This window comes from Rhinoderma darwinii, chromosome 1 (assembly GCF_050947455.1).
Source record: "Rhinoderma darwinii isolate aRhiDar2 chromosome 1, aRhiDar2.hap1, whole genome shotgun sequence".
Taxonomy (NCBI): Eukaryota; Metazoa; Chordata; class Amphibia; order Anura; family Rhinodermatidae; genus Rhinoderma; species Rhinoderma darwinii.
Genome location: NC_134687.1, coordinates 171,114,354 through 171,133,843, shown reverse-complemented (window position 1 = coordinate 171,133,843; position 19,490 = coordinate 171,114,354). Strand labels below are relative to the sequence as shown.

At 42.9% G+C, this 19,490-nt stretch overlaps 1 protein-coding gene across 1 annotated transcript in view; it reads left to right on the top strand.

Moving 5' to 3' along the window:
* Positions 1-18,872, top strand: part of PDE5A (phosphodiesterase 5A) — a 325,066-nt gene extending 306,194 nt beyond the window's left edge. Inside the window, exon 20 of the mRNA XM_075860590.1 lies at positions 15,825-18,872. Coding sequence (XP_075716705.1) covers positions 15,825-15,974 — 150 coding nt within the window. The 3' untranslated portion in view covers positions 15,975-18,872. The remainder of the gene's footprint in view (positions 1-15,824) is intronic.
* Positions 18,873-19,490: the final 618 nt, after the last annotated feature.

The window sequence follows — 19,490 nt, the reverse complement described above, 5'->3', positions numbered from 1 at the left end:
AGTATTGTTCTAGAGATTGATTAGTCCTCTCCGTTTGGCCATTGGTTTCAGGATGGAAGGCAGAGGAGAAGGACAGATCAATCCCCAACTTCATACAGAAGGCTCTCCAAAACAATGAAACAAATTGTACCCCTCTGTCCGAAACAATATTGACAGGGACCCCATGGAGACGCAGGATGTGTTTGACAAACAAGGTAGCCAACGTTTTGGCGTTGGGTAGTTTCTTGAGGGGCACAAAGTGGCACATCTTACTGAAGCGGTCCACCACCACCCACACCACCGACTTGCCTTGGGATGGAGGCAAATCGGTGATAAAATCCATGGAGATATGTGTCCAAGGTCTCTGGGGAATGGGCAACGAACGCAGTAAGCCCGCTGGTCGGGACCTGGGAGTCTTGGACCTAGCACAAACCTCACAAGCGGCGACGTAGGCCTTAACGTCTTTAGGCAACCCAGGCCACCAATAATTTCTGGTAATGAGGTGTTTGGTACCCAGGATGCCTGGATGGCCAGATAGTGCGGAGTCATGATTTTCCCTAAGTACCCTTAGCCGGAATTGCAGGGGAACAAACAGCTTGTTCTCAGGAAGGTTCCCGGGAGCTGCACCTTGATCAGCAGCAATTTCAGAGACTAAATCAGAATCGATCGAGGAAATGATTATACCTGGAGGCAAAATACAAGCAGGATCTTCCTCCGAAGGAGGGCTGGCCATGAAGCTACGCGACAGTGCATCAGCCTTAATATTTTTAGACCCAGCCCTATAGGTAACCAAAAAATTGAATCTGGTAAAGAATAACGCCCATCGAGCTTGTCTCGGGTTTAGCCTCCGGGCAGATTCTAGGAAAACCAGATTCTTGTGGTCGGTAAGGACCGTTACCTGGTGCCTAGCCCCCTCCAGGAAGTGGCGCCACTCTTCAAATGCCCATTTAATGGCTAAGAGTTCGCGGTTGCCAATATCATAGTTACTTTCAGTTGGCGAAAACTTCCTGGAGAAGTAGGCACAGGGGCGGAGATGGGTGAGGGAGCTGGTACCCTGGGACAAGACAGCCCCCACTCCCACCTCAGATGCGTCAACTTCCACGATAAATGGCTCCATTTGGTTGGGCTGAACCAGCACCGGGGCCGAGACAAAGCACTTCTTAAGGACCTCAAAAGCCTGGACAGCCTCAGGAGGCCAGTGGAGGAGATCAGCACCTTTGCGAGTGAGGTCCGTAAGGGGCTTAGCGATGACCGAGAAGTTAGCAATAAATCTCCTGTAATAGTTAGCGAACCCCAAAAAACACTGTAACGCCTTCAGGGAGGCAGGTTGGACCCATTCCGCCACAGCCTGAACCTTGGCGGGGTCCATGCGGAATTCATGAGGAGTGAGGATTTGACCCAAAAATGGAATCTCCTGTACCCCAAACACACATTTTTCGGTTTTGGCAAACAGTTTATTTTCCCGAAGGACCTGGAGCACCTTCCTGACATGCTCCACGTGGGAGGACCAGTCCTTGGAAAACACCAGTATGTCATCAAGGTACACTACCAGAAAAATCCCCAGGTAATTTCTCAAAATCTCATTTATGAAATTCTGGAAGACCGCAGGGGCATTACACAACCCAAAGGGCATGACGAGGTATTCGAAATGGCCTTCGGGCGTGTTAAACGCAGTCTTCCACTCATCCCCCTCTTTGATGCGAATAAGGTTATACGCCCCCCGTAGATCCAATTTAGAAAACCATTGGGCCCCCTGAACCTGATTAAAGAGATCAGGAATCAAAGGAAGGGGATACTGGTTCCTTACCGTGACCTTATTCAGGCCACGGTAGTCAATGCATGGCCTAAGACCACCATCCTTCTTCCCCACGAAGAAGAAGCCAGCACCTACCGGAGAAGAAGAGGGACGAATGTAACCCTTGGCCAGGGATTCCTGGATATACACTCTCATAGCTTCACGTTCGGGACAAGAAAGATTAAATATCCTACCCTTAGGAAGCTTAGCTCCTGGTACCAATTCGATAGCGCAATCGTATTCTCTATGAGGAGGTAACACTTCGGAGGCCTCCCTAGAGAAAACATCAGCGAAGTCCTGAACAAATTCGGGTAGCGTATTCGCCTCCTTAGGGGGAGAAATAGAATTAACAGAAAAACATGACGTACAACATTCATTACCCCATTTGGTTAGCTCCCCAGTATTCCAGTCAAACGTAGGATTATGCAACTGCAACCAGGGAAGACCTAGAACCAAATCGTACGATAATCCCTGCATCAACAGTACAGAGCATTGCTCCAAATGCATGGAGCCAACAAGGAGTTCAAAAACAGGGGTATGCTGTGTAAAATAACCATTAGCAAGAGGAGTGGCGTCGATACCCACTACCGGGACAGGTTTAGGCAAATCAATAAGAGGCATAGCAAGGGACATAGCAAATTCCACAGACATGATATTAGTAGAGGACCCTGAATCCACGAAGGCACTGCCGGTAGCAGACCTACCACCAAAAGAGACCTGAAAGGGAAGCAAGATCTTAGTACGTTTCATATTTACTGGAAATACCTGTGCGCCCAAGTGACCTCCCCGATGATCACTTAGACGCGGAAGTTCTCTGGCTGCAACCTTACGCTTAGGACAGTTGTTCACTTGATGCTTGTCGTCCCCACAGTAGAAGCAGAGACCATTCTTCCTGCGGAATTCTCTACGTTGTTGGGGGGACACGGAGGCCCCGAGTTGCATAGGTATCTCTGAATCTTTCGGGGAGGAACGAAGCAACGGAGCTTCGGGAGGCATCATGGGGGAGTCGGAGGAGAAAACACATAAACGTTCACGTTGTCGTTCCCTGAGACGTCGGTCAAGTCGTATCGCTAAAGCCATAACCTGGTCTAGGGAGTCAGAAGAGGGATAGTTAACTAGCAGGTCTTTCAGGGCATTCGACAGACCCAACCTAAACTGGCACCTTAAGGCAGGGTCATTCCACCGAGAAGCTACGCACCACTTCCGAAAGTCAGAGCAATACTCCTCAACAGGTCTCTTACCCTGACTTAAGGTCACCAGCTGACTCTCGGCAAAGGCAGTCCTGTCAGTCTCGTCATAAATAAGTCCGAGAGCAGAAAAGAAACAATCAACGGAGGAAAGTTCAGGGGCGTCAGGAGCCAAGGAGAAGGCCCACTCTTGGGGCCCTTCCTGGAGCCGGGACATAATTATACCCACCCGCTGGCTCTCAGAACCTGAGGAATGAGGCTTTAAACGAAAGTAAAGCCTACAACTCTCCCGAAAGGAGAAAAAAGCCCTCCGGTCCCCTGAGAACCGGTCGGGCAACTTGAGGTGGGGTTCAAGAGGTGCGGTGAGGGGAACTACCAGGGTAGCATCAGGCTGGTTGACCCTCTGAGCCAGGGCCTGGACCTGTAGGGAGAGACCCTGCATTTGCTGAGCCAGGGTCTCACGGGGATCCATAGTGGTGTCAGGGACCAGGTGTAGACTAGGTATGGGCTTGTTATTATGTAATGGCAGGGGGTAGGGAGACGGACAAGTGAGCCCTAATCTACCCGCCACTCTGTCCCTGCCTACTTGCAACGACCCGCCCTAGGCGACGGGGTACAACTGGGCGGCGGTCCCTGCGCTCAGTAAGTGCACGACAAACACGACAAACATACAAGGAACACAAGCAAGGAAAAGGGGCCGTTGCCCACGGCAACACCGTGAGCAACCAGAGTGGTGAACGAGCCGAGTCAAGCCAGGAGTGTGCGAGGTACAAAACGAAAAGCAGAAGAGTAGTCGGTAAGCCAGGGTCTGTATGGAGCAGGATCAAAAATAGCAGGAGCTGTAGCTGGGCCAGGAAACCACAAGGAGGGAAACACAAGCAATAACAAGCACCGAGGGACAGGAAGTGCAGGCTTAAATAGACCGAGGGCGGGAGCTAGCTGAGTCTGGCCAGGTTACGATAGGCTCTCCCACTCCTAAGCCTGCCAGCCTGAATGGTGGAAGCAGGAGTCAGTCTCAGGGATGTATTCTCAGGTGCTGACTGATTAGTTCTGGGAGTTAACCCCGCTGTGCCTGGCAGATCCTTTACAGTTGCAAAGAAGTGTCCTGCACTTCTTTGCCGAGGCAGTCATTTTACGCATCGTCGTTTGACAGCTGTCAAACGACGACGAGTAAGTGACAGGTCGTCTGCACAGTACGTCGGCAAACCAATTCAAATGAATGGGCAGATGTTTGCCGACGTATTGTAGCCCTATTTTCAGACGTAAAACGAGGCATAATACGCTTCGTTTACGCCTGAAAATAGGTCGTGTGAACCCAGCCTCAGGGTCAACATAGTAGAAGTACTCGTTTACAATCGGATGAAGGATACATCCATATAGTTAGAAGGCAGACAGAAATATGAACGATACGAAAAATACATTTCAGATATACATGTATAATGTAAAGCTTTAAAACATACTGTATAACAAGGCCGTTAGCAGGCCAACTCGATAGAAGATTCCATTTCAAAACATGCAAAACCGTAAAACTGATCAGATGCATACTACAATAGTGAAATGTATGAACCTCGTGGCTTAAGGTTACGGGGTACCTGTGCATACAAAAAAGCAAACAAAGATTGCCTTGCACAGTGAGATCTCCAAACAACTATGTAGCTCCCGTTAACTTAAATGTAGACCAGAACATCCGGTGTGAGTCATGGAGGACACAGTCTCAGAAACAGGAGGATATATCCCAACTTTGACCAACTGTTAAAAGTACGAACAGCTCTCCCCCCAGACATTCCTCATATCGCAGAATATAGACATAGTCACCAAGCCAGGAACATCAGGGATGCGGGCATGATGAGGGGAGCAGTTCCGATGCACTCAAAAACATGTTTACGACGGTCCTCTCAGGCATCGTTGTGTCCAATCCTCAGCTTCCCTAGGATCCACGAAGAATACTGCTTTTTCTCCATCAGTTATTCAAAGTCTTGCCGGATATGCCATGGAGTAGGGTATATTCATGTCCCTCAGACGCTTCTTTACTGATATAAATATGGCACGTTTTTTTTTGTGCAAATCTGCTGAAACATCTCCTGACGCTTCCGTGCTATCTGTAGGATCAAATCCCGGTCCTTCCAATTCAGAAGTCGAGCTAGAAGAGGTCTCAGGGCATTCCTGGTTGCGGTGGTCTAGCTGGTACACGGTGTACACATTTCATGGCCAATGCCGATGAGAATAAGGCATCTGAAAAGGTGGACCGAAGCCATTGCTCAACAATTGTTTCAGGAGATGAGCCTACAGCCCTTTCAGGCATACCAATTATGTGCACAATGTTCCTACGGGAACGATTTCCGAGATCATCGCATTTCTGTCGCCATAGTTCCGCTGACCTCTCAATAGCCGACAAACGATCCGGTACAGGTCCCGCACCATCCTCAAGCGAGGAGATGCGATGCTCGGCCTCCTTCACACGCTCTCTGAGACGCTGCACGTAATGGCGGAGCAGGCCTAGGTCCACTCTCACCTCATCAATCTTCCCAGTCAATGTAGTAGTGGAAGATGTGACGGCCTGCAGGAGCTGTTCATACACCTGCTTCAGGGTAAGTTCGGACTCCTCATTGGGAGATTGACCATGCTGCAGTTTGCGTGGCGTCCAGGAGGCCGAGGCGCCATTTTGGGAGTCGACCCGCGCATTCCCTTAACCCCTTCCTGTCGTAAACAACTTTCAGATTTAAATTTTAGTTTTTTCCTCCCCACCTTCCAAAAGCCATAACTTTTAGATTTTTCCGTCAATATAGTCCTTTGAGGGCTTGATTTTTGCGGGACGAGTTGTAGTTTTTCGTAGCACCATTTATTGTGCCATATAATGTACTAGGAAACGGGAAAAAAATTATTTGTGGGGTAGAAGATAAAAAAATAAAAAGCAATTCCTCCATGGTTTTTTGCGCGTTGTTTTTACGGAATTCACTGTGCAATTAAAACAACATGTGACCTTTATTCTGTGGGTCAATACGATTACGGCGATATCAAATATATATACTTTTTTAAATATTTTACTACTTTTACAAGTAAAAACCTAAGTGTAAAAAATGTAATTTATTTTGTGTCGCCAATTCCGAGAGCCATAACTTTTTTATTTTTCCGTCGATTACGGGGTATGAGGGCTTATTTTTTGCGGGATAAGCTGTCGTTTTTAATAATACCATTTTGGGGTACATGCGACATTTTGATGACTTTTTATTTCATTTTTTGTTGGAGATAAGGTGAGCAAAAAATAAAGATTCTGGCGTTTCCAATTTTTTTTCTTTTACGGCGTTCACCGTGCGGGTTAAATAATGATATATTGTAATAGTTCAGACTTTTACGGACGCGGCGATACCAATTATGTTTATTTATTTTTTTACTATGCTCTAGGGGGAAAATGGGAAACGGATTTTTTTTTAAACTTTTAATTTATTTATTTTTTACATAAAAAAAACCACTTTATTTTATTCATTTGTACTAGTCCCCCTAGGGGACTGCAACCAGCGATCGCTAGATCGCTTGCACCATATACTGCAATACTAATGTATTGCAGTATATCGTGATTCTGACAGGCACCTATTAAGCCCTGATGGAGGCAGCTTCTAATAGGAGCACAAAGATGGCGGACCTGGGGGCCTTCAATAGGCTCCCAGGCAGCCATAGCAACCATCGCCCCCCCCCCCCCGCGATTGCGTTGTGTGGGGCGCGATGAGCTGTTCGAAGGGGTCGCCCCCCTCTTTCTAACGATTTGAATGCCGCGGTCGGTATTGACCACAGCATTTAACGAGTTAAACTAGCGGGATCGGGGTTATTGGGGTTATTTTTTGTATAAGTAGATGCTAGTTTATATTTATATATAGTCCTCATTTTAATTTGCATGCATAAATTGTCTCCCTGTGGTTTGGGCCTTTTTTTTAGCACATGCAACAGTGAATGTAGACGTGTGGTATATTTGAACTACTCACATTTTGGCCTTATTCACACGAGTTTGTCAGATTTTTTTTTTGCTAAAAAACGCAAAGATTTTCATGCATATGACTGTACGTGTTGTCAGTGGCTTCTGTGCGCCAATTTTCAGCACAAGAATGTCATCCATGTGCTGTCAGTTTTTGTTTTTTTTCACACATCTATAGACTTTAATGGACGAGTCTTGTCCGCAAAAACGGACCAGAATAGAACATGTAGTGAGTTTCTCACGAAGGACACATGCTTCATGAAAAAACACGAAATGTGTGAATAGCACCATTGAATTGCATCAGTCAGTGTGCTGTTCACGTTAGTGTTAATAAGGCCTTACAGTTTTTTGCAGAGTAGACTTTGCTTGCATAAGGAGTCTTCTTAACCCCTTAAGGACGCAGCCTAGTTTGGGCCTTAAGGCTCAGAGCCCATTTTTCAAATCTGACATATTTCACTTTATGTGGTAATAACGTTGGAATGCTTAAACATATCCAAGCGATTCCGAGATTGTTTTCTCGTGACACTTTGGGCTTCATGTTCGTGGTAAAATTTGGTCGATATATTCAGTCTTTATTTGAGAAAAATTGCAAAATTTAGAGAAAATTTAGAAAAAATAGAATTTTTCAGAATTTAAATGCATCTGCTTGAAAAACAGACGGTTATACCACCCAAAATAGTTACTAGTTCACATTTCCCATATGTCTACCTTAGATTGGCATCGTTTTTTGAACATTATTTTATTTTTCTTGGACGTTACAAGGCTTAGAACATAAACAGCAATTTCTCATATTTTTAAGAAAATTTCAAAAGCCTTTTTTTTAAGGTACCTGTTCAGTTCTGAAGAGGCTTTGAGGGGCCTATGTATTAGAAACCCCCATAAAGCACCCCATTTTAAAAACTAGACCCCTCAAAGTATTCAAAACAGCATTTAGAAAGTTTTTTAACCCTTCAGGCATTTCACAGGAATTAAAGCAAAGTGGAGGTGAAATTTGCAAATTTCATTTTTCTTTCTGAATTTCAATTTTATTCTATTTTTTTTCTGTAACAAAGAAGGTTTTACCAGAGAAACACAACTAAATATGTATTGTCCAGATTCTTAAGTTTTTAGAAATGTCCCACATGTGGCTCTAGTGCGCTCGTGGACTAAAACACAAGCCCCAGAAGCAAAGAAGCACCTAGTGCATTTTGGTGGTGCTTTTTTATTAGCATATATTTTAGGCAGCATGCCAGGTTTGGAGAGGTGTTGAGGTGCCAAAACAGTAGGAATCCCCCAAAACTGACCCCATTTTGGAAACTGCACCCCTCAAGGAATTAATTTATGGTTATTGTTACCATTTTGACCCCGTCGTTTTTTCACAGCGCGTATTTGAATTGGGCTGTGAAATTAAAAGAATGACAATTTTTCCAATAAGATGTCATTTTTGATCAGAATTTCTTATTTTCACAGGGAACAAAATGCCCCATTTTGTTGCCCAATTTGTCCTGAGTGCGGCAATACCCCATTTGTGGTGATAAACTGCTGTTTGGGCCCATGGGAGGCCTCAGAAGGAAAGGAGCGCTATGTGTTCTTAGGAGTCCAGATTTTGCTGGATTGGTTTTCGGGTGCCATGTCGCATTTGCAGAGCCTCAGAGGTATCAAAGCAATGGAAACCCACCAAAAGTGACCCCATTTTGGAAACAAAACCCCTCAAGGAATTTATTTATGGGTGTTGTGACCATTTAGACCCCACAGTTTTTTCACAGAACTTATTTGAATTGGGCTGTGAATTTAAAAAAAAAAACTTTTTTCCAATAAGATGTAGTTTTGGCTCAAAATGTCTTAATTTCACAACAAATAAAATACCCCATTTTGTTGCCAAATTTGTCCTGAGTGCGGCAATACCCTATTTGTGGCCATAAACTGCAGTTTGGGCCCATGGGAGGTATTAGAAGGAAAGGAGCGCTATGTGTTCTTTGGAGCCCAGATTTTGCTGGATTGGTTTTCGGGTGCCATGTCGCATTTGCAGAGCCCCAAAGGTATCAAAGCAATGGAAACCCACCAGAAGTCACCCCATTTTGGAAACTACACCCCTCAAAGAATTTATTTATGGGTGTTGTGACCATATAGACCCCACAGTTTTTTCACAGAATTTATTTGAATTGGGCTGTGAATTTAAAAAAAATATATTTTTTCCAATAAGAGGTAGTTTTGGCTCAAAATTTCTTATTTTCACAAGGAATAAAATACCGCATTTTGTTGCCCAATTTGTCCTGAGTGTGGCAATACCCTATTTGTGGTGATAAACTGCCGTTTGGGCCCATGGGAGGGCTCAGAAGGAAAGGACCACCATGTGGCCTACTGGGAATTTTCTGGTGCTAAGTCGTGTGTGCAGAAGCCCCTGAGGTATCAGTACAGTTGAAACCCCCGAGAAGTGACCCCGTTTTAAAAACGACACCCCTTAAGGAATTCATCTAGAGGTGTAGTGAGCATTTTGACCCCACAGGTATTGTGTAAAAGATAATGCGCAGCAGATGGTGCAGAGTGAGATTTGCAATTTTCTATATATATGCCATGTCAGTGTCCGATATATTGTGCCCAGCATGTGCCACCGGAGACATACACCCCATAAATTGTAATGTGGGTTCTCCCGGGTACGGCAATACCCTACATGTGGCTGTTATTAGCTGCCTGGGCACACGGCAGGGCTCAGAAGGAAAGGACCACCATTTGGCCTACTGGAGCTTTTCTGGTGCTAAGTCTTGTACGCAGAAGCCCCTAAGGTACCAGTACAGTTGAAACCCCAAAGAAGTGACCCTGTTTTAAAATCTACACCCCTTAAGGCATTCATCTAGAGGTGTAGTGAGCATTTTGACCCCACAGGTATTGTGTAAAAGATAATGTGCAGCAGTTGGTGCAGAGTGAAATTTGCAATTTTCTATACATATATGCCAATTCAGTGTCTGGTATATTGTGCCCAGCATGCGCCACCGGAGATATACACCTCATAAACTGTAATGTTGGCTCTCCCGGGTACGGCAATACCCTACATGTGGCTGTTATCAGCTGCCTGGGCACACAGCAGGGCTCAGAGGGGAAAGATGAGGAGGGGTAAGCTGTGCGAAGTGGATCAGAGCGAGTAAAACTGGGGTAAATTAAAAATAAAGGGATGGATGATAAATTTTAAAACACTCTTTCATACAGAGCTCTGGTTTTTCGGGACACGCGTCACATTGATATATTGTGTCCTTCCTTATCCCCCTCTTATAGCAGACTCTGCACCACTTTTGACTTTTTCCCTTCTTGCCAGTTTGGGGAACTTCTCCTAAAAAGTGTTGCCCTGGTACGATGCCTGTGGCCCCGCTTCCAGAAGTACTGTAAGGCTTCAGGACTTGATCTGACAAGTCCACCCCTCCCATGTACCTATTGTAGTCCAGGATGCAGTCTAGTTTGGGGGTCCCTGTACTGGTACCTCGTACAGGTACATGGGTACTGGTGTGGCATCTCCCTGGTCTTGTACTTGACACACAATATGTTGCTGCTAGATTGTGCCCTGCTCTCATCCCTTCTGAGTGTTTGACCAAGCAGAGTCTTAGGGAGGCCTCTCAGATTTCTTCTAGCAGTGCCGCATGCCGCAGGACTTCTGGAAGCGAGGCAGTTGAAGAGTGGGACGCTGGTATAAAAATTATCCAGGTAGAGGTGGTGACCCTGGTCCAGCAGTGGGTGCACCAAATCCCACACAATTTTTGTATTAACTCCCAGTAAGGGGGGGCATTCTGGGGGCTGAGCACTGGTGTCCTTCCCTTTATATATCCTAAATTTGTAGGTATACCGTGATGCACTCTCGCACAGCTTATACATCTTCACGCCATACCTTGCCCTCTTACCCGGCAGGTACTCGCGGAATTGAAGCCTCCCTTTCAAATGTACCAGGGATTCATCTATAGAAATACACTTCTCGGGGGTGAATGCTGGGAAAACCGGGCACTGAAATGGTCTAATAGGGGTCTCCGTTTATACAAACGGTCAAAACTGGGGTCATCTCGGGGTGGGCACGGCTCATTATGAGTATAATGTAAGAAGCGAAGTATTGCCTCATTTTTATTTTATTTTTTAGTTTCCAGCTCAGTTCTAAAGTTGCTTTGAGGGGCCTATATATTAGACACCCTTATCAAACACCCCATTTCAGAAACTAGACCCCCTCAAAGTATTCACAACAGCATTTAAAAAGTTTATTAACCCTTTAGGTGTTTCACAGGAATTTAGAGCAAAGTAGAGGTGACATTTAATTAATTTATTTTAATTTATTAGGCACCATGTCCGGTTTGAAGAGGTCTTGTGGTGCTAAAACAGTGGAAACCCCCCAAAAGTGACCCCTTTTTGGAAACTAGAGACCTTGAGGAATCCATTGTAGTTTTCTTGGGGTGCATTCGACTTTTTGATCAGTTTTTATTCTAATTTTAGGTGGCGTGGTGACTAAAAAAACAGCAATTTTACTATTGTTTTTTATTCAATTTTTTTTACAGCGTTCACCGTGCGCTATAAATGACATATTCACTTTATTCTGCGGGGCGATACGATTACGGCGATACCAGATGTTTATAGTTTTATTTTATGTCTTATGGCGTTTGCACAATAAAATACATTTTGTAAAATATAATTTATTTCTTGTGTTACCTTATTCTAAGAGCCATAACTGTTTTATTTTTCCATCAGGAAAGTCGTGCAAGGACTTATTTTTTGCGTAACGAACTGTAGTTTCGATCAGTACTATTTTTAGGTACATGCGACTTTTTGATCTCTTTTTATTCAATTTTTTGGGAGGTGAAGTGACCAAACAATTGTGATTCTGGTACGGTTTATTATTATTTTCTCTTACGGCGTTCACCGCGCGGGATAAATAACGACATCGTTTTGTAGTTCAGGACGTTACGGACGCGGCGATACCAATTATGTATAGTTTATTTGTTTATTTATATATTTTTATTAATAATAAAGAACTGATAAGGGAAAAAGGGGGACTTTTACTTTTATTACTTTTAAATCTTTTATTTTCTTATTTTTACACAACTTTTTTTTACTTTTTCACACTTTTTTTACTTTGTCCCACTAGGGGACATGAGGGCAGGAGGCTCTGATCGCTATTCTAATACACTGCACTACATACGTAGTGACAGCAAGCATAGTGGGTCCTGATTTTGTCGGGACCCACTAGGCTTCCGTCGATGGTGTAGCCAGAGTCCATTGTTAGGATTCTGGTTGCCATAGTAGCCATCGCGGCCCGCTATCGTGTAGCAGGCCGGCGATGGCAGCTTAACCCCTAAGAAGCCGCGATCGCTATTGAACGCGGCTTCTAAGGGGTTAATCGGCGGGGACCACCGCGATCGGTCCCTGCACACTAAGCTGTGATAGCGTGCTGTCAGAAACAGCAGTTATCACAGCTCAAGCACGCGCCGGGATTAAATGGCGCCGTGTTTACTCAGGTCAGTACTATTACTGACCTGAGCGCGAACGATGTACTTAGCACGACGTAATAGTACTGACCTGAGCGCGAAGGGGTTAAAGAGGCTCTGTCACCAGATTATAAAATCCCTATCTCCTATTAAATGTGATCGGCGCTACAATGTAAAGAACAGCAAAACAGCAAAAACTATCATTTTTGCCCAAGTTATGAGCAATTTTAGATTTATGCAAATTAGCTTTTCAATGGACAACTGGGCGTGTTTTCTCGTTTTACCAACTGGGCGTGTATTGTGTTTTTACCAACTGGGAGTTGTGAATAGAAGTGTATGACGCTGACAAATCAGCGACATGCACTTCTCATCATTCCCACCCAGCTTCTTTCACTGCAGACACACAGTGTGACGTCACCCACAGGTCCTTCAACCTTGGCGTCGGACAAGAGAAGACACATCGGCTCCAATGAAAAGCAGCGCCAATTACGTCCGTAATGGACGCGGCGTTCAAGCGCCTGCACATGCCGTTACGTCTGAAATTACGGGGATGTTTTCTCCTGAAAACATCCCCGTAATTTCAGCCGTTACGGACGCTGCCGTGTGAACATACCCTAATTGTCACGTTTTCAGCTGTTTGCTTGAGTGAGGGCCATAGTAAGAAATTTCAATTTTTGTGGTCACCTTGACTGGAGAGACAAAATAGTGGAAAAATAAAATATTTTTTTCTCAACCCCTTCTCCTGGTGGTGTCTGGCTGATGTGAGGGGGTGGGTGGGGGGGGGGTGTTGGATTGAGTAATATCTAGACTATATGAGGAATTAATGTTTTTTTATTTTAGTACTGATTTTGAATGACAATGTAATAAAGTAAAATGGAAAAAAAAAAGGAATGTTGTCTGCTTTCAAAAACAAAAGTACACAGTTTGGGTGTATAATCCTTTTGCTATTGATGTTACTTCTCTAAAATTTTTATCTCTGGGTGAATGTAGACATGAGTGGTATGTGCAGACTATTAAAACACTGAAATATATTTTTGGAAGATACCCTTTTTTCTGCGGAGGTCAGCTTTTTAATTTCACTGTATATCGCATAATCACCTAAACTGCTAGGTAGGTATATTACGTTTTTGAGGTTGTCTGCTTTCAGGAAATATATAGGATGTGGGGGTACACTCACTTTTCAATGGTATTACTTTTTTATATTTTCATCTTAAATCCAGATTTTGTTAATCTAGAGTTCTGGTAATTATTTGAAGATATGTGCATACAAACATGAACTATCATGCTTTTTTTTTTTTTTTACAAAGAATTACACTTTGCATAACTGCATGAAGGTGCCTGTATGTATAAAGTCCTGAGTGGCATTGTGATGAAATGCCAGACGTCTACTGTAAGAAAATACACTATATGAACAAAAGTATTAGGACACACTTCTTAATCATTGAATTCAGGTGTTTCATTGCCACAGGTGTATAAAATCAAGCACCTAGCCAGCAGCCAGAGCTCACTGAATTTGAGCATGGTACTGTAATAGGATGCCACCGTTGCAAGTCAGTTTGTGAAGTTTCTTTCCCCTTAGATATTCCACGATGAACTGTGAGTGGTATTATTAAAAAGTTGTAGCGTTTAGGAACCACATCAACTCCACGTAAAGCTACTGAGCAGGGTCGCAGAGTCCCGAGGCGCATAATGCATAAATGTCACCAACGCTCTGCTCACACAATAACTGCCGAGCTCCAAACTTCCTCTGGCATTAACATCCGCACAATCCGTGCACCAGGCACAATGGAAAGTGTCGAATAGAGTGGTGTAAAGCACGCTGCCACTGGATTCTGGAGCAGTGGAAACGTTTTCTGTGGAGTGACTAATCACGCTTCTCTATCTGACAGTCTGATGGACGATCCTTGGTTTTGGTGAATGCCATGAGAGCATTACTCGTGACTGCTTTGTGCCAACTGTAAAGTTTGGTGGAGTAGGGATAATGCTATGGGATTGTTTTTCAGGGGTTGGCCTAGGCCCCTTAGTTCGAGCGGAGGGAAATCTTAATGCTTCAGCATACGAAGACATTTTGGACAATTGTATGCTTACAACTTTGTGGGAACAGTTTGGGGAAGGACCTTTTCTGTTCCTGCATGACTGTGCCGCAGTGCAGAAAGCAAGATCCATAAAGGCATGGTTGGGTGAGTTTGGTGTGGAAGACCTTGACTGGCCCGCACAGAGCCCTGACCTCAACCCCATGGAACACCTTTGGGATGAACTAGAATGACGATTGTGAGCCAACTTCAGTGTCTGACCTTTACAAATACTATTCTGGATGAATGTGCGAAAATTCCCACAAACACTCCAAAATCTTGTAGAAATCCTTCCAAAAAGAGTGGAAGCTGTTTTAGCTGCAAAGAGGGGACCAACTCTATATTAGTGCCTATGGATTTAGAATGGAAGGTCATAAAAGCTCCTGTAGGTGTAATGTATAGGTGTCCCAATAATGTATATGGGTATGAGGGCTTATGTATGAATTTTTTTATGATTCAGCTTTTATTTGTACATGTACAAATTGTCCCGGCTACAAGATGTGCAAAATGTCCAGATTTCCCAGGCAGAAAAAGGATTAAAGTAGACCTGTCACCTGCCCAAAAAGCTGCAACTGACATCTCAGACTGCCAGCGCCTCACAGATAGTGTTGCTTTTTTTTTTTGTCTAGCCCCTACCATTCCTGAGATATCTTTGCCGTTAGTGTTGGTGCCCAATATGCAAATGAGGCTTTGGACTGTCAAGTGGATGGTTAACACTGCTAACTTGCCAAGAGTGAGTGAACCTTGCCGCTCTGGCATCGTCCAATCCGAGCGGACTGTGTCAGAGTAGCTCATGTACTCACTGCCGCCCGTGCTGATGATCATATGTATGCCGGAGTACATGAGCTGCTCTGACTCTGTCCGCTCTGATTGGATATCGTCAAAGCGGCAAGGTTCACTTCGCCTTGGCAAGTGAGTTAGTAACCGCCCACTTGAAGGCCACAATTGAATATCGGTGCCAAAACTAACACCACCGATATCTCAGAAATGGTGGGGGCTGGAAGAAAAAAGAAAAGAAGCCCCAAAATCTGTGATTCGCTGGCAATCTAATTGAGATGTCAGCTGCAGTTTTCTGGGCTGCTGACAGGTTCTCTTTATAATTCTAAAGGCTTTACAAACTTTTCACATGCAGTTCAGTTGATCGGATACTGCAGCTTTCAGGCACGTGTACAGATCCTGAGAGCAGGTATGGGTCTGGCACATTACAACCAATTTTTGTATAAGTAACTATTGATTGTTCATAGTGGAGCTATTTAAGTGGGGACAACCCCCTTCAATAATGTAGACTGCACTTAAAGGACCAGATAGGATATAACCTTAATTATGCTTTTCTTCTAGTCATCACTAAGAATACATTGACCTTTGTAACTAATTTGTTGAATTTTCTCTTAGGCCTTAGCCGATGTGTCTGAATCGTGCTACCCGCTACTAGAGGGCTGCTTGAGGAACAAACAGATGTGGCAATTAATAGCAGAGCAGCAAGAGACGAATCTGCTGAATGGAGACCATAGCCAGCCAAAAACAAACTGTGACATTGAATAGGCAAAACCAACATAGAAGTACAAAATAGTATTACACTGTTTGGAGACTGAAGTATATTTCGCCACTTATATTTATTAATTTCACATTTTCGTTTAAGGAAATAAGAACATGTAAATGGAATATTTTCTAGAGAAGCAATATATTTTCGGATGTGTGTAACATGACACTCACCCACTGGAGGCTCTTGGGCTTGATTCCTTTTTATATTGACCAGTGCCTTAATGTATGGGTGCCACTTTAAATTAAGAAGGCAGCCTGTCTATAGTAACACAGTACAGTATAGAATAACTATAGAATTTTGCTGCATAACTTTCACATACTGAATCCACTTGGACTATTACTAAACACAATGTAACACAAGATTATAATGTGATTTTGTTGCAGGTTGTTAGTCACTGGCTAAGAAGAGTTTTTTTTAGACATAAATAAGGAGATTACAAGTCATTGTCACAATTCACACAGTAATTTCTAATGAAACAGTATTGCTCAGAATAGTTTATAGTTTATTATAAAATCATTATTATATCCCTTCAACAGTAAGGTATAAAAACCATAAGAATTCACCTAGGAGCTGAGACCAAATAACAGGCTGCTGTGTAAATGTCGCGATACACAGAACATCAATTTAGTGCACTAGATATTGTTTTTAGAAGGGGTTTGAGGTTCTGTGTAATCCATAGTTTCAAGTCATTTGCTTTTGCAAGGATAGCTTGGGGATTTCTCTTTATGATAGCCATGCACAAACCAGCACAGAACACCATCAATTGAGTCATGTAACATACTTCACTGCTCACACGGATATGTAAAAACCCTCCAGATATAATTTTTGTAATAATAATTAATTATAACAGCATAATAGTATTTTACTTCACTTCTAATCTTACTCGTGTATATTGCTCACAGTAACAGCAGTTATACTTCTGATCATCAAATACACATAGGATCAGATTTACACTGTCTGGTTGGTTGGTTATATGAGAAATCACCTGACAAATTTTCACATCTGTTACAGTGACCACTGAAAAGACAATTCTGCCACTGTGCGCCGAGTCCATTAAACATATTGGGATTAGATATGTTACTAGATATATCTAGTCTGATCCGACGATGACCACAATTAAAGGCCCATGGTGGTCATTAGGACTTTTCTTTCTCTACATGATCAATCACTTGGAATATGCCCGTGTTGCCACATTATGTAGCTTATTGTCCTACATTGCTTGTAATGTAACAGTGTGTGGAAAGTATAGGCTATGTTCACATCACCATCTCTTTCTGCTGAGGGGTTCCGTCAGAGGGTTCTGTTGGGTTAACCCCTCAGCGGAAAGGCAAACGGAAACCTCATCTTCCGTTTTCCTCACCAATGAACTAAATGGTGACGGAAACCTAGCTCGACTGCGCTATTGGTTCCGTCAAGATCAACGGAACCCTGTCACAACAGTGACAGATGGAAACCATTAGCTTGGTTTCCATCACCGATATTAATGGGAAACGGAAGCTGAGGTTTCCGTTTGCCTTTCCGTTGAGGGGTAAACCCGACGGAAACCTCAGACGGAACCCCTCAACGGAAGGGCAACGGTGATGTGAACAGGCCCTAAGGGTATGTTCACACGCAGAGTTTTCAGGTGTATTTCAGGGTGTAAATGCCTCGAAATACCCCTTGAAAAATGCTAGCTAAACGCCTACAAATATCTGCCCATTGAATTCAATGGGACAAACGGCAATTAGTTCAGACGAGGCTTTTTTTACGCCGTTGTTTTAAAAAATGGCGCATAAAAAGAAGCCCCATAAAAAGAAGGAACATGTCACTTCTTGAGCCATTTTTGGAGCTGTTTTTCATTGTGTCAATGGAAAAAGAGCTCGGTTAAGCCATAATGTTGCTGTTCAATTCTAAACATGCGGTTCTTTTTGGCGACGGCCTCCATCTGTTTCATGTTTGAGTTCATTGTAGTGCAGAATTGAAAGCATATACTTCCAGTTGCAATAATAGTGAAGCTAAACGTCTAGGAGACTTTTTACTGGCGTGACAGTCCTCACTGGGTCTTCAGTCTTGGTTTTGACCCATATTTAAGATTGTGACCTAAAGTTTTACCAGGTTACTTGTGGATATTATAATTTATATCACATTCCACAGCAACAGTTGTCACCCGCAAATAAGTGTTGTACTTTTGCATGTAGAAAACCAACAAAACCACAAATATACATTCTTTAAAACACACATGGATGTTGAAGTGAAGCAGTTATTTGAGATGATAAAATCAGTCTGCTTTTTCCACAAACCTTGTCCATTGGATGTTTCAAATACTCAAGGAAGAACATGAGTTGCATACCAGACACAGCCCATGGACCAGGGTGGCACAGTTTCTAGAAAAAGTAAACCTGTTTTGTCATCTCAAACAATGCCTTTAAGTTAACACTCACATGACTAATAATCCTGCCCAATCACATGTGAACTGGAAAATCAAACATCATAATTGGGGAAAATGTCCTCCAAGAAGTATTGCGTGCATATTGTCAATTGTATAAGGATCCTTTAACTTGTATAAAAGATCACTGAATTTTTCCAGTGTATATGGACATATAGCAAGGTCTTTGGATAGAAAACTATCACCTGTGCCCAAACAGTAAAATAATGTGACCGAACATTAAGCATGTGTAACCAAAGTCTAAACAAGTAAGGTCATCCGCACAAACATTGGTTCGGTTTGAAAAGAAAATTCCAGTACTTTGACTTATTTTTGTAGCAATTTTAAGGGAAATTCCACGTCTTAATTTTTTATTCTTGTATGTATTTCACCAATTAATTGTATGTAAATGTTTTATAATGTCTGTAATTTAACTCGTTTTCATTTTTAAAATCAAAAAAGTTTCAGAATGGGCATGAAGTTGTTTTAAAAAGGCAGACAAATGTAATAAAAAACAAAAACAAAAACTATATGTATTTTTAGTACAGAACCGTGTTTACATTTACAAGAATGAAGTTGTGGCACATACCCTTATTATTCACAGACAACCCTTGCAAATTCAAGAAATAGAGCTCCTCTATCTTGTATGCCAAATTGTATCACTACAGAGATTGTAAAAGGAACGAAAACTTAACTTTTAATAATTACGATTAAAAAGAATAGGACGATTTTAAACATTAAAATTCATAAAGTACTACTAGCAATTCTATTTAGCCCTGAAGATAGAAAAGGAGTGGGTGAAAATCTGACAGAATAAAGGTAACAGCAGCAAGAACATTAGTTTTTCACTATCCAGTTCTGCCTAATGCTGCTCTTTCCAATTCTGTCTTTCGTGTCTTGATCACCTTGTTCCTCCCGAATATTTACTTAATACATATGTAACATTGACTACTGCATTCATTCTCTTATCCGAAGGTGTGCTGGACATATGATAGAATATAACATATACCTTACTCTCAAGTGTCAAGATTAATTTTCATTAGATTTTTGATTACTATTACCAGTAAATACACCTAGTGTATAAATTTACCTTTCAACACCATTTTCCCAT